Source organism: Acanthochromis polyacanthus, chromosome 24 (genome assembly GCF_021347895.1).
Source record: "Acanthochromis polyacanthus isolate Apoly-LR-REF ecotype Palm Island chromosome 24, KAUST_Apoly_ChrSc, whole genome shotgun sequence".
NCBI lineage: Eukaryota > Metazoa > Chordata > Actinopteri > Pomacentridae > Acanthochromis > Acanthochromis polyacanthus.
The window spans coordinates 3,837,776-3,851,598 of record NC_067136.1 but is presented as its reverse complement, the minus strand read 5'-3'; the positions used below and the strand labels follow the sequence as shown (position 1 = coordinate 3,851,598).

Sequence of the window (13,823 nt, the reverse complement as noted above, 5' to 3'; positions counted from 1 at the left end):
ACCTACAGACAAAATACACTCTGATGTTAACAGCATTAGCTGTTATTTAATGAACCATTTAGAATATCTGTGGATATATTTGATCATCATATTGATATAAAACTTATTGTTCATGTTTACACAGTATTCAGAAGGTTCATCTACATGTAAACAACATTACCTCAGAGGAAATGTTCTTGAGACGGATGTAGAGGCCGTATTGATGGACCTCTTCTACAGTTATGGGTCCTGCCAGCTTCAGCTGAGAAACAACACACAGGTCAGTTATTCAGGTGTGTGGAAGCAGGAAGTCACTCATTGTTTCATGGTTTTACAATGCAGTCCAGATTTATTTTATTCTATTTTTTAACATATTCTGGTGAGAGCAAATGGTTTAAAGTTTTAAATGAAATGTGGAACAAAGTGATTCTGATTAAATCTGGATTTTAAGCTCAGATTTGGATCATTTGACACATGAATAGTTCAAGGACTGTTGGAAACTGGAAAACTTAAAGGTTCTTTCTGTTTGTTTTTACAGCTTCTGGCTAAAAATGAATTATCTTTTTAATAACATGTATTTCAAACCCACCAGCAGCTTCTGGGGTTCAGAGCGTTAACCTAAACTGAAAAGTGAAGACCTCAAAGTGGGATTCCTCTAAAGGATCTGATACAACAGAAACATTTCCTTAAAAGTCTCATCAATAAAATGAAGAGTTTCTCAAATCTTCTCTCACTGGACGATCAAGTTCATGTCATTGAGTCAATGAACTCACAAGATTTAACTGAATTCTTGTTTCTAATTCATTGGAAGATGTGACTAAACTTGTGGTCATTCAAAAGGTTGAGTTCAGATTAAATGTCTAATAGTCTGATAATAAGTCTGATATTTCTATGAACATTAAACCTGCTGCTCAGTAACACATTAACACAGGAGGAATGTGATCACATTAAACTTTGCTGCAGTCAAACTTGACTTCAGTCTCACTTATTAAATGTTTAAATGAGTTTTTATGGATGTTTGAAGTTGTCTTGTTCCCAACAACAAATCAGTTTCTTATGAAAAGAGACAGAAGAGAGATGACAGCAGATAAACCTCCTGGTTCATGTTCTGGAGTTCTGTCTTCAGGTTTACAACAGTCTTCATCCACTTCTGCTTCTCATCCTGGAGCTTCTCTAACTGGAGACAGAATAAAAAGACAGTTTATGTATTGAAGCACAGATACACATGACATGATTGGTGGAAAGATTCTTTCTTCTGATTGGTTGGAGACTCATTAAAAGCATGTTCATGTAACATAGCTGAGTTCTGCTTAAATCTCTGTTTCTGTAGCTTTAGATGGTGACTTCTTCTGTGTGTTTGTCACATTATTGGACTTTCAGACTGATGGATGTTGATGTTTCTTTAGTGGTTTATAACAGAAAGTAACAGTGAACAAACTGGACTGTTGAAGTTTATTCTGTGTTCAAGATCATTTAGATTTATGCTCAAATGTAACTCAGTTCATAGACACCAGTCAGTTTCACTGTTAATAGTTTACATCAATTTAACATTTTGATCTGATTCTGTAGAAAGTTAACGACGTTTCATTAATCTGATAAACAGTGAACTAGTTAACTTTCCTGCTAGAACTTTACATCACAGTGAGTTCAGTAGAGATATCAGTCATTGATTGAAAAAGGTTTTGATGGTGACATTCACCTCTTCCTGTAGATTCTTCTCATCACTCCCAGTAGGGTCAGAGTTGGTATCAAAGTTCATTTCATCCAGCTGCAAATAAACAAACACATGTTCTGTTTTAGTTTCTGATTTTAAAGAAGAATGTTCACCTTAGAAGGAACTGATTTCAAACTTGTTCCACTTTGTCTGAGAACTAGTTTCATTTTTTTCCCCAAACATGAAAATAAAATCAGAATTAGAGATCACAGTGGAACTGAATCTGAAAACAGCTGTTTGTTGTCTTGTTCTTCTGGATATTTGAAGTTGTTTTGGTCTCAACAACAGACCAGTATTATATGAAAAGAGAAGAGAGATGAGAGCAGATCAATGATTTGAGAGAAAACATGAACCTCCTGGATCTTGTTCTGGATCTTATTATTCAGTTTCCTCTCAGTCTTCATCAACTTCAGCTTCTCATCTATCAAACTTCTTTTGGTGTACAGAAACTTCTGTTTCTCACCCTGGACCTGGAGACAAGACAGAGACAAAATAATATATTTATCTGAACACATCTGTACATGACATTAATGTGTGACTTCTGATTGGTTGGAGACTCATTAAAAGCATGTTCATGTAACATAGCTGAGTTCTGCTTAAATCTCTGTTTCTGTAGCTTTAGATGGTGAGTAAGTTCTCCTCTGAACCAGCTGCTTGGAACATTCACTTTATCACCTTATTTTAATTCAGGTAACTCTGTCTCTCAACAATCATGTTCATATTTAACTAAACTACATGTTTGATTCTCACTAATATGTTTCTAATCAACATCTTTTCTTTTATTTCTTGTCAACCTGGTAACAGAGAAAATGGAGGAAAGTCTTCAAACATGTTCTGAAAGGTTCATATTTGAACCCAAATCATGGTGTTTTTCTAACTGCAGAGTTCTGGTTGCAGAAATGTAACCAAGCAGTGAATGAAAGTGAAACCAAAGTGTCAGAATAAAGGTTCCACATGGAACATGAATCCTGGTCTCCTGGATGAAAGTCCTGTTTCTGTTTTATGTCTTCTTCAGGAAACTTTGTGGCTCTTTCAAACTCTAAACTTTTCCTACAACGTCACAGTCTGAGAATTCTAGTGAGAAAATAGATTTGTGTGAAAAATGAGAATGTAGTTTAGTGGTATAGGAAGATAATTGTTGCTTTCAGAATGATGGATGTGGATGTTTCTGCAGTGGAAGAGACACCACAATGTTTCCAAACTTTACTTCCTTTTACTGACCTTCACTGACTGATTTATGCTCAAATTTAAAATATTTAAATTTACACAAACCTTCTTCCTTTTTTCCATAATTGTTTATTTACATCAAACTTTACTTTCTGTCATCTCCTCATCTTGGTGTCTTTCTTCATCTACCAGCAGTCAAACTTCTGTTTCTGTACTTACTAGTTCAAGCTCTTCTTGCTTTTCATTTACCAAAGTCGTCCTTTTCCCTTTGAGGAAACAGAATAATCAGTATTTAAATACAGAAAGAACGATGGTCTAGATAATTTTTTATCATGAATTTAAACCTCTCATATCAGTTTCCATTAAAATCTCAATACTTTATAAAGGTCAACAGTTTTATATTAATGTGACTTACTGTTTTGTCTTGTTGTGCGAACAAAAAAAACAACTGCTAGAATTAAGAGGATGAAGGCAGCAGCTGACCCAACTATAATCAGGATGTAACTGGACTGGGACAGAAACACATCCTCTGAAACCATAAAACATAAAATAATGAGGCATTTAATATAAAGTGAACTACAGATTTTGTCAGGTTGAATACAAACTACCTGTAACATGAATCCCTGTCTGTCTACTCTGGTTGAGGGGAACTTCCATCCATCCACCCTCTATACACCGTTTTATCCTCATTAGGGTCATGGGGGGTGCTGGAGTCTATCCCAGCTGACTCGGGTGAAGGCAGGGGACACCCTGGACAGGTCACCAGTCTGTCACAGGGATACATATACAGACACACAATCACACTCACATTCACACCTACGGGCAATTTAGAGTAACCAATTAACCTCAGCATATTTTTGGACTGTGGGAGGAAGCCGGAGTGCCCGGAGAAAACCCACGCATGCACAGAGAGAACATGCAAACTCCATGCAGAAAGATCCCAGGCCCATCCCGGGATTAGAACCGGGATCTTCTTGCTGCAAGGCGAAAGTGCTAACCACTAGCCCACTGTGTAACCCTTGACGGGAAATTATTCCACTAAATTACATTTGTTTGTCATGTTTCACAAATCAACATATCTTTGTCATGTATTTTAATGCTTGCTTTTTTGCTTCTCTTCAGCCAACCAGTCATGTATCAGACTGGGACAAAAATATGTAGTAAAAGATTTGCATTTTAATCCAAACCATGATTTTCCCCCAAAAGATGATTTTTCCCCAAACCCTGATGATTAAACTAAACCAAATTTCCAATATGTAAACAATGTCTGATAGAGTGTGCTAATTCTCAACCTCATAGTTTTTTATTTCCTTACCTAAACTGAATCAAAAAGCAAGGCAAAACTGAAAGTTGTAACATGGATTACAATCTTTTTGGTTAAAATCTGGTTGCTCTTTTATGCCTCCATTTACCAGTCTTACCTCCTAATTTGGACTTTCTGGTTGCCTTTTCCTCCTTTAACATTACAGGTCAGAAATTACATTGAAAAAACTTAATTTAGAATACAGTTTAGTTGTAAAGGAATGTAATGTTGAGTAGACTGTGTTGCTTGAAGAAGTATGAGGGGACTAAAGGTCAACAACTAGACCTTCAACATGGAGACTGGGTTTGGAACATTGTTGTTGGACTTTTCTATAATTTCCATTAGTTTGATTATATTTAGGCACCAAAAGTACTCAGGCTCAGGACAACATCACGTTTAAAACAATAGCTACTTATTAGAGGCTTGGTTGAGTTTATGCACCAAAACTGTTTGGTTAGGTTGAGGACATTTTAATGGTTTGGTTTAAAACACAATCTTTTAGAACATGGTGAAGTTTTTCTTCAATTTTTGGGTTACCTGGTTGCTGAATCCATCTGACATATGAACAGTAATGCAATAAAATGAATGAGAAATATATGCTGGTAGTTGAAGCTTCAACCCTTCTTAGATAAACTCTGTTAAAGGGACTGTTGGTTTCCTCGAACAGAACTTTCTCATTTTATCAGTTTGGTTGGACAGCTAATGCCATCAAGAGTCCTGGTAGTTTTTCAGTTATTGAGGCCTCCAGGCTCCTGGAAACTATTTAGAAATGGTTTATACCCTCTTCTCTGATCTTTACCTCACCATGGTTTGATCAACAGCAGAAACTTCCTTCAACTTAAACTATGTCCAGTCAGTTCAGTTTGCTACAGTGGACTCCAGTCTAGTTCTCGATTCATCTGAAGGATGATTTAAAACTGACTGCAATCTGGAGCTACAACAAAGAGTCTGAATTATTTAGTAAATGAATAAACTACATATGCTGAGTATCTAACCTGAAGGAGATCTGAATTAATTATATCAAAATTCACAAAAACCTATTTTGTCATTGACAAATAGCACATGTGAATCTTCTGGCGCTAAAGTAGTTTTAAATTGTAAAATGCTGCTGCTGTGATGCCTTTGTTCTGTTTTCCTATAAGGGATGAGTTTATGTGATCTAGGTTCTGTTTTATTTGACCTGATCAAAAAAAGGACATCACCTCCACAGAGATGATGACATGGATTAGAAAGAAACAACCGACCTGAGAAACTGCTAGAATGTGGATCAATCAGTTAACTGACTGTAAAATCTCTCACTCTGTCTGACCTGCACTCATAAACAAACCCTAAAACTGGAGCACTGACTCATTCCTACAGTCTTTGTTCTGATCATACACAGAAATATGTTTAGAAAACCTGACAAACCTCAATTATCTGAGTCTTGAACTTTCAGTATTAACTCACCAACAACCAGTTCAACAGTAGATCCTTCACCCAGTGTAGGAATGAAGCATCTGTATTTTCCCTTATCAGACAGTTTCACTTTGGAGATTTTCAGTGAAACGTCTCCAAACTCCAGTTTACTAAATAACAATGAAGTTCTTCCTTTATAATCAGGATGTTTGGAACTTTCCAGTTCCTCTTTATCCCACCACACATAGACATATGAAGGGTCTAGGTCTTCTCTGGACCACTCTATGGACATGTCTGAAGCATCAACGGCAGGTTCCAGCCGACACGACAAAATAACGTCATCACCAACCGTTGCCAGGACCGGCTGAGACGGACCGACCACCTGGGGAAGACCTGGAGAAAAGCAGGTTGGGATATTACAGCTTTTAAAGGCAGGAAACAAATGACTACTAGTGGCGTTTTTGTTGAGGAAACATATTTTAGAACGTTCTTCTATAAGATGTCACTGAGCAGCTTCCATATTTAATCATCTTTGTGTTTAAATGTACATTTTGATGGTGTGTGTCGGTTACCTGAACAGTTTTGTGTTAGAAGAAGGAAAACTAAAGCTGTGAAGGAACTGAGCTGAGTCCATGGTTTAGACGAAGCATCATGAAGTTCTGAAAACTGAAATAAATCACATGTTAAATGTACCAAGGAACATACTGATTGGAAATATCATTGTACATCTGAGCAACATAAGTCATCCACCAATCAGATTCTAGATCATCAAAGATCTCCAACATCTGGATCAGATAAAACACTAAGTTTCCAGATCTTGAAGACACTAATTATTGTAGAATCAGAGTTCATGACCGATGATCTCACATTTAAATTACCTTATTTTTATTCTTATTTCATACTGATCAATAATCTAAAGGTGTGTTGTGTAATATCAGAATGGAAGTTTGCAGATTGTAAAATTGGGTACTTTTGAGCTGGATATCTTTTAGAACCATCAATATTCCTGAAGAACATCCACTTAAATGTAAAAAAAATGAAGGGAAATGTCACTTCTGCTTAAACACGTGTGGGGTTGTGCATATTTTGTGTCTTTTCTACATTTTTTAGGGTTTTGGGTATATTTTTAGCTTAACAAATGAAATAAATATGTCAGTTTAAGGATAAAAGTTGTTGTTTTTCAAGACAACGCATAAAATGACATGAAAAAGCCCCAGAAGCATCATGATAACTAGATGACAGATAGTTCCAGTACAGTGACAGCAACCATCAAACAGCTATACTTAGTATTATATTGTGTTAGTTGAGGATTTACCAATTTTATTTAATATTCAGAAAAATGCTCAATAAATGTGAATAAAATGTCCATTAAAAAACAGCAGATGGACCTTTTGATCACAGAAGATGTTTCTTTTTATGTAAAGTCTAACTGTACATCATATTTTTTCCCAATAATTTATATTACAAGTCATAGGTTTTGGTCAGAGGAGTTCTTGTTTTCTTAATTTTATCTTCTTTAATGAACTCAGTGACCAAAATCTTCAACACAGGACATTTTCAAACATGATTTCATTGTCAGATGAGAAACTACAGTAACACTGTCATGTTTGCAACAAAGTCACTTTGCGAGGTGAAATCATTCTGCTGACTTGTGTGTGTTTAAAAAGCAGCTTCCCCTTTCTCCAAAATCTGTATCAAACCAGAACCAGATGTCCAGGAGGCAGACAGCACCGAGACACAGCTGCAGTTTGGGTGAACCTCTTTACTTTCGGTTTCAGATCTAGCGCTGATCACGCTTTTAAAGTGATCTGTTTATGAATCATTTAGTGATATTTGGACAGAGACACTGGTCCATGTTGGACCCCGTGTAGAACCACCACAGTTTAACAGTGAATATTCAGTTTGTAGTAGTGAAACTTTACATATCAGCTCCAAAAACATTTCTGTGTCATTCTGTACACTTTCTAAAACACTGTTTAACAAATTGTACATGAGCCATTCTACTGAACTGATTAAGATTGTTGTCCCACGATGAAATTTCAAAAACAATGAAGTGTTCAGACCTTGCATACATACTAATATCATGTTGTGATCTTTTTTATCACAAGACATTCATTGAGATACCATCAAACTGAATATATCTTTAAAAAATCCTCTTATATGTCACTTTCTATTGGGAGGTGGCTGGTTCAACCTCTAACTCCTAAATTTCAGTTCATGAAAATAACATTTTAATGATTTTTGCCAATTTCCAAAATATTTTAGTTTAAATAGATATTTGGAATTCTTTGAAAGGCAAGGTGAAGGATTTAGATTGATATTATCTAGTGTGATAAAACACAAAAATGGCAAAAAGCCGAGCAGAGAGACTGAGAGAGTATAGGCAAAGAGTTAAGATGACCCAGTGAAGTACTAAGAATATTTAATAAAAAAAAGAGAAAGTGTAGTTTCTCTGATGTCCGTGAAGTGCAGGTGGAGAAGAAATGTCCGTTGACACTGACTTGCTTAATAATAAGTTTATTATAAGGAAGAGCAGCATCGATCAGACAGAGACTGTCTGGGAGAATCCGGCCAAATGAATCTCCCCGAACAGCAATCAGAGATCATATTTATAAGTTTTGGGTTAGGCCTAACCCTAACCCTTTACCTAACCCTAACCCCAAAGAACAATTATCATTACCTGGACATAATGGCTCCCAATCTAATCACAGCAATGACTTCCTTCAACAAAAGACCACATCTATTCCAAGAAGCAACATACACCCCCTGTCAAAAGTTTGAGGACACTTTCTCATTCAAATAAAGTAGAACCCGTCCTACAACTTTTGACAGGGGGTGTATCTACCAAATTTGGTACACATATGCAGCACATCAGGCTGAACAAAAAAGTCAGTGACAGCCACATTCCAAACCCAACAGGAAGTGAGCTATTTTGCATTGAATGTCAGATTTTGCCCATTTTTCATTTTTTTCTAGAGCGAACTCCTCCTAGGGGGAAACTCCAATTCACCTCCAATTGGGCCAGTACATACAGGAGGCCTTAATGATCCAAAGTTATTAAAATCTTTTTCCAAAGTCAAAGGGCGTGTCCTTGGCAGCCTCTGGAATTTTGATCCTTCGCCATGAAATTTCAAATGCTGTGTAAATGCCCTGAACATGCTCCAATCTGCCTGAAACTTTACATGTATGATCAGAGTCCTGCTGAATACTGGTCAACTCGTGCGTATGCAAATTTGTGCGTCTTCCAACATCGTGCTTATTGAGTGAATGAAAAATCAGTGTTTTATTATTTCTATTTCTATCCCTACCCCTGTTTCTTTTTCCCTAACCCTAACCTCGTAACCCTTATTTTATCTTTCTTCTCTTACCCTTTTTCTTTTGATCCTTACCCCTGTTTACTTTTCCCTAACCCTAACCACTCATTCCTTATTTTATGTTTTTCTATTTGCTCTTTCTTTAGTCCTACCCCTGTTTTCTTTTGCTAACCCTAACCTTTCTCACCCCTAATCTAATTTTTAACCGTAATTGCTTATTTTTTCCTATACGCACGAGTTTGCATACGCACGAGTTTGAATACGCACGAGTTGACCACGTACCGTCCTGTAGAGATGGGATTTATGGCTCTTTGAGGGGAGCTGGATCTTGGTGAGCCGTTCCTTTCAAAGAGCCGTTCAAAAAACTGGCTCATTTGGCTCATTTTTATATTTATTAAATTTTAAAAAGCCAGTCTGGCCTTAACTCATTTAATCTTGGAAATAATCACTGGGAGGAATGAATTTAGATATCCCACCAATATGAGTTTGAATTATTCTGAAATATTGATTATAACCTTATTTGACACGTGTGGATTCGATTTTAAAGTCTGCCACTTTTACTGTTGAATGTTGAGTTTTCAGGTGTCTGTGCAAATTATTTGTGGAGCCTGACTTAGAAATATTTTTTTTGACAAATACTGCATTTACCCTTACTGTCTGCCACGAGAGAAAAGTGCATCCAAATGCTGCTTCGTTTCCTCAATTGGCTCATTTTGTCAACGACGACAGACTGACTCTCCCATGGGCGTAACCACCATCTCAGAAGTGAGGGGGACTAATTTTTCAGAGCGATTTATCATTCTTTTACATTTAATTGCACCGTCCTTAGTGGCTAAAGAACCACATAATCCCTAACAGCCACAGTACAATACCAGGGGACCAACTAGGCTAGTTCTTTAAACTATAAAGTATAAAACTTTAAACTATAAAATCTAAAGTTTTAGTGGCCAAACTCTAGTTGAGTTGACAACAATGTCCCTTGAACATCTACTGGACGAGTAGCCAAAGGTGCCAAACACTGAACATGAAATGATCAGTACTGCCTGGTTTCTCCCTGCAATAGATATCTTATTCTCAGGAAGTTATAATCTCTCCTTACCTGTAAAGACCCTACATCCTTGTCCCTGCTGCTGGCCTCTGATCCATCTCCTCCCTGACTCTGCTCTTTGTTGTGGAAATAATCATTAAAAAATCTAAAAATCAAAATTCTGAGATAGAATTAGAAAGAGAAGGAGTAAAAAATAGTTGTAAATTTATACCATAGATAGCCTATTCTTTTTTCTCCTCCCTGACTCTCCTCTTTTGGGACCAAAAGACTTAAATACATGGAGAGCAATTGTGAGCACATCTTCTGCCCAGAAATGAAAGAGGACTGGGTTTATTCCACGAATAAACTAATTAGCAAGTAATGTAACAGAGGCAACAGCATTTAAATTATTGTTAACTAGCTTAACATATTGATATATTGCCATGTTTTACCTTGTCATCATTTAGCTAACAAGTCTAACATTGTTTGCATCCAACAAGGTCACACAACTTACACGGTTTGTTTGAAAAAAACTGTGTAAAGTCTTTTGCTTCTTGCTGGCTCTGGCTGGTTTGCTAAACATTACTCCAGACGCACGTTCAGCACTGCTCAGCACAGCAGCACGTCTCCTGTGGAACACCTGCGTTAGCATGCGCTCATGGTGCATTCAAAGACGGCTCGGGAAAACACGGTACTGGATGCTAATAACGGATTTAGCGGTTGTAACGGCTGAAAAAAGTGCGGGGGACAGAGGGGACAGATGTGGAAAGTGCGGGGGACATGTTCCACACGTACCCCGCGTCCGTTACGCCCATGGACTCTCCTCCTCCTCATTTAGACCACTCGCTGCTGCTGCTGCTCTCCAAGGCAGGGGGCGTTCACTGTTTCTGTGTTGTTGTTTTATTTTTTTACTGGCGCACTCACGTGAAGGCAGCATGCACAACGTGCCCTGACGCTATTTGCATATCTAATAAGCACCGCGCAGCTGGACTGCGCTCCTCCCCATGTAACTGGGGGGAAAAAAGAACCGTTCCCAGCTGCGACTCGGTTCCCATCGTTCATGTTAACGAGCCGTTCAAAAGAACCAGTTCGTTCGTGAACGTCACAACACTACCGTCCTGCCCTGATCACATCCATATGATGAAATACACCCCCTGTCAAAAGTTGTAGGACAAGTTCTACTTTATTTGAATGAGACAGTGTCCTAAAACTTTTGACAGGGGGTGAATATCTCAACATATATCTCAGATCAGATACTACAAAAGAAATAAGAGATGGAAGGAAGAAGAAAAGCTGAAATCTATCAACAACTTATCCATCACAGAGCAGAGGTATGTCAGAAGAGCATGAAGGAAAAGACAGCAAGACCACAGGATGATATCTCTGAGAAAACCGAGAGATGGAGGCGTTTTGCTGGTCTTCATCTCCACTGAACTCGATCACTGAATTCGATCACTAGACATCTGCAGTAAGATGCTGCAGATGTTTTATCAGTCTGTGGTAGCAGGTGTCCTGTTTTATGCTGCAGTCTGCTGGGGAGGTAGTATAAAACAGAAGGATGCAAGGTGTCTGAACAAACTGATTAAAAAAGCTGCTCTGTGGTTGGAATCAGATTGAACTCATTGGAGGATGAGGTGGAGAGACAGATACTTAGAAAGATGGAGGCCATTCTGACAATCATGGATCATCCACTTCACATCTGCCTCAAGGAACAACAAAATATCAGTGGACGGCTCCTATCCCTGCAAGACCGAAAGATTTAGGAAATCTTTCTTATCATCAGCAGTCAAGCTATTCAGTTCAAAATTAAACAGATAAGAACCCTGACAACTGAATTTCCCTTCGAGGATGAATAAAGTGATTCTGATTCTGATTCTGAACACCTCTAATGAAGGGGTATTTTTGAGGGTGAAAAATGCAGAAATTAAACCTGAAGCCCAAAGAAATGAAGAAGAAGAAGTAAAACTGTAGAAAACAATGTCAGAGGTTGAAGCAGAACTGTCGAAATGTTCTCCAAGAACGACACTCAAAGGGAATTAATGAAGCACAAAGTAGACCAGGGACAAGGTCATCACCCTGATAGATCCCCCTGAAAAAGTGACACAGAGGCAAGTCCAACTCTTGCTCATGCTCAAGAGACATCTTTTTTCATTGTCATAGCAATAATCTTGGAACCTATCACTTCAAAAAGGAGCCTGTTTTCTGTTTTCTTTTGGTTTTTCTATGCTTTCAAAGCAGTCTGCCTCCAGAGACCAATGTGTAAGTTGAAAAGAGAAAAATAAAACATTCCAATGATAACTGAACCTTCACTGTAGAAGTCACAACATCACATGTTTCTGTAAATGTTAATTGCAAAACAATATATAACTGCAATGCTTATTGCACTTTGTTGTTTACAATCTGGGAAGCCATCTGTTAAAATGAGCTTTCCTTTCTTTCCATTTCTTTTTATTATAGTTCTTCAGCAGAATCTACCTTGAGAGACAAAAGTTTAAGTGAAAAAACTTTATTTTTGTTAAATGTTTGTTACAAAATAATAATAATAATAATAATTTTGCACATAATTATTTGCAGTTTAGGAACTCATCCTTTTGAAAAAAAACCTTTTCTTTCCTTTTTATGCTTGTAAAGCAGAGAATGTGCCTTTAGAGATGACTGTTTAAGTGACAAAACGTTATTTCAGTGATTGCACCTTATTGTTTATACTTATAAATGTCATACAGTGATGCCCTGCAGTGTTGAAAGTCATTGTTGTTCAATGATTGTCACACAAAGGAATGATTTTATTAATAATTAGACATTATTGTTGTCATTCCAACTAAATTTCATATGAAAGATGAAACCACTGTTTAATGATGAATTCATGTTTCATTGGTTGTAATACATGTTTAAAATGAAAATATAGCAAAAAGAGTTAAATGATTACAATGCCTCCCTCAAACCAAGTACTACTGGACTACAGCAACAGTATGGTCACTACCACAAATAAAATGTTCTGAATCATCAACCAACATTTTATGATAATGATTGGTTAAGTGTATGTTTACGTTAAGCCATGGTGACTTATACAGTCAATAAGATCAACTTTATACATTTTTGTACTAAAATGTTCATACTTTTGGAACAAATGAATACTAAATTCTGTTAAACATTCATTTAGACACCAAACACATTAATTCACAAAATATACTCTGTACGGTGAGGAACAAAGAAATGAATAGGTTCTTACAATTCTTTTTATTCTCATGTAATTCTGTGTTTTTTGGTAGTGACAAATTTTAGGAGAGGAAAGTTATTTGGGAAAAGTTATAAAATATAATTTGAAAATTGACTATTTTAATATGTATGTGCCCCTTAGATGTGGTGCAATGTGAATATGGTAAAAAAAAAAAAAAAAAGTTCCCAAATAATACACAGATTTCACTCAAATTCAGTCAGAATTTAAACCAACTCAGTAGAATGACTCATATCTAAGAAAGTGATGATTTCCCTTTGTTTGAAGCTCTAAAAAGCTTTGCAGGAAGATTTAATTTAAAGTCACATGTAGCTGACCTACCTGAGTCATGGCTGCAACTGTTTCCTCGTCTCTGAAACATAAAATGCTCTAAACATGAAGCCCTTAGAGAGCAGCCCCCAGCTCTGATGCAGAGGGTGGATCCATGTTAGATAAACACTCGTCTGGTTGGGGTCTGATACAATAAAATCAACACCACTGTGAGCATTTTAACACACTGCCAGACTCAATTCCACCTTTTTGACTGGAATTTTAAGCTGTGATGAACTTACTGCAGCGCTGCCAACAATAATTGTTGTTGTAACTCACTTCCCTTTCCAAAAGGTATTTTATCTTTTAATATTGGTGTATTTTCTTTTTATTTCCCCTCAGTTGATCATTATAACTCCATAGTAGTTATTTAGAAATTC

The 13,823-nt window shown here is 37.0% G+C and overlaps 1 protein-coding gene across 6 annotated transcripts in view; it reads right to left on the bottom strand.

Moving 5' to 3' along the window:
- LOC127532592 (myelin-oligodendrocyte glycoprotein-like) overlaps positions 1-13,549 on the bottom strand; it is a 28,931-nt gene extending 15,382 nt beyond the window's left edge. For 2 of the 6 annotated variants that reach the window (XM_051944494.1, XM_051944495.1), the window contains exons 1-9: positions 13,456-13,549; positions 6,131-6,224; positions 5,610-5,951; positions 3,276-3,389; positions 3,080-3,126; positions 2,047-2,163; positions 1,679-1,747; positions 1,073-1,156; positions 161-241 (exon numbers count right to left, since the gene is read on the bottom strand). In XM_051944494.1, coding sequence (XP_051800454.1) covers positions 161-241; positions 1,073-1,156; positions 1,679-1,747; positions 2,047-2,163; positions 3,080-3,126; positions 3,276-3,389; positions 5,610-5,951; positions 6,131-6,224; positions 13,456-13,464 — 957 coding nt within the window. In that variant the 5' untranslated portion in view covers positions 13,465-13,549. The remainder of the gene's footprint in view (positions 1-160; positions 242-1,072; positions 1,157-1,678; positions 1,748-2,046; positions 2,164-3,079; positions 3,127-3,275; positions 3,390-5,609; positions 5,952-6,130; positions 6,225-13,455) is intronic. The other 4 variants (XM_051944496.1, XM_051944498.1, XM_051944497.1 and 1 more) reach the window with 4 other exon arrangements.
- Between the last annotated feature and the right edge of the window lie 274 nt (positions 13,550-13,823).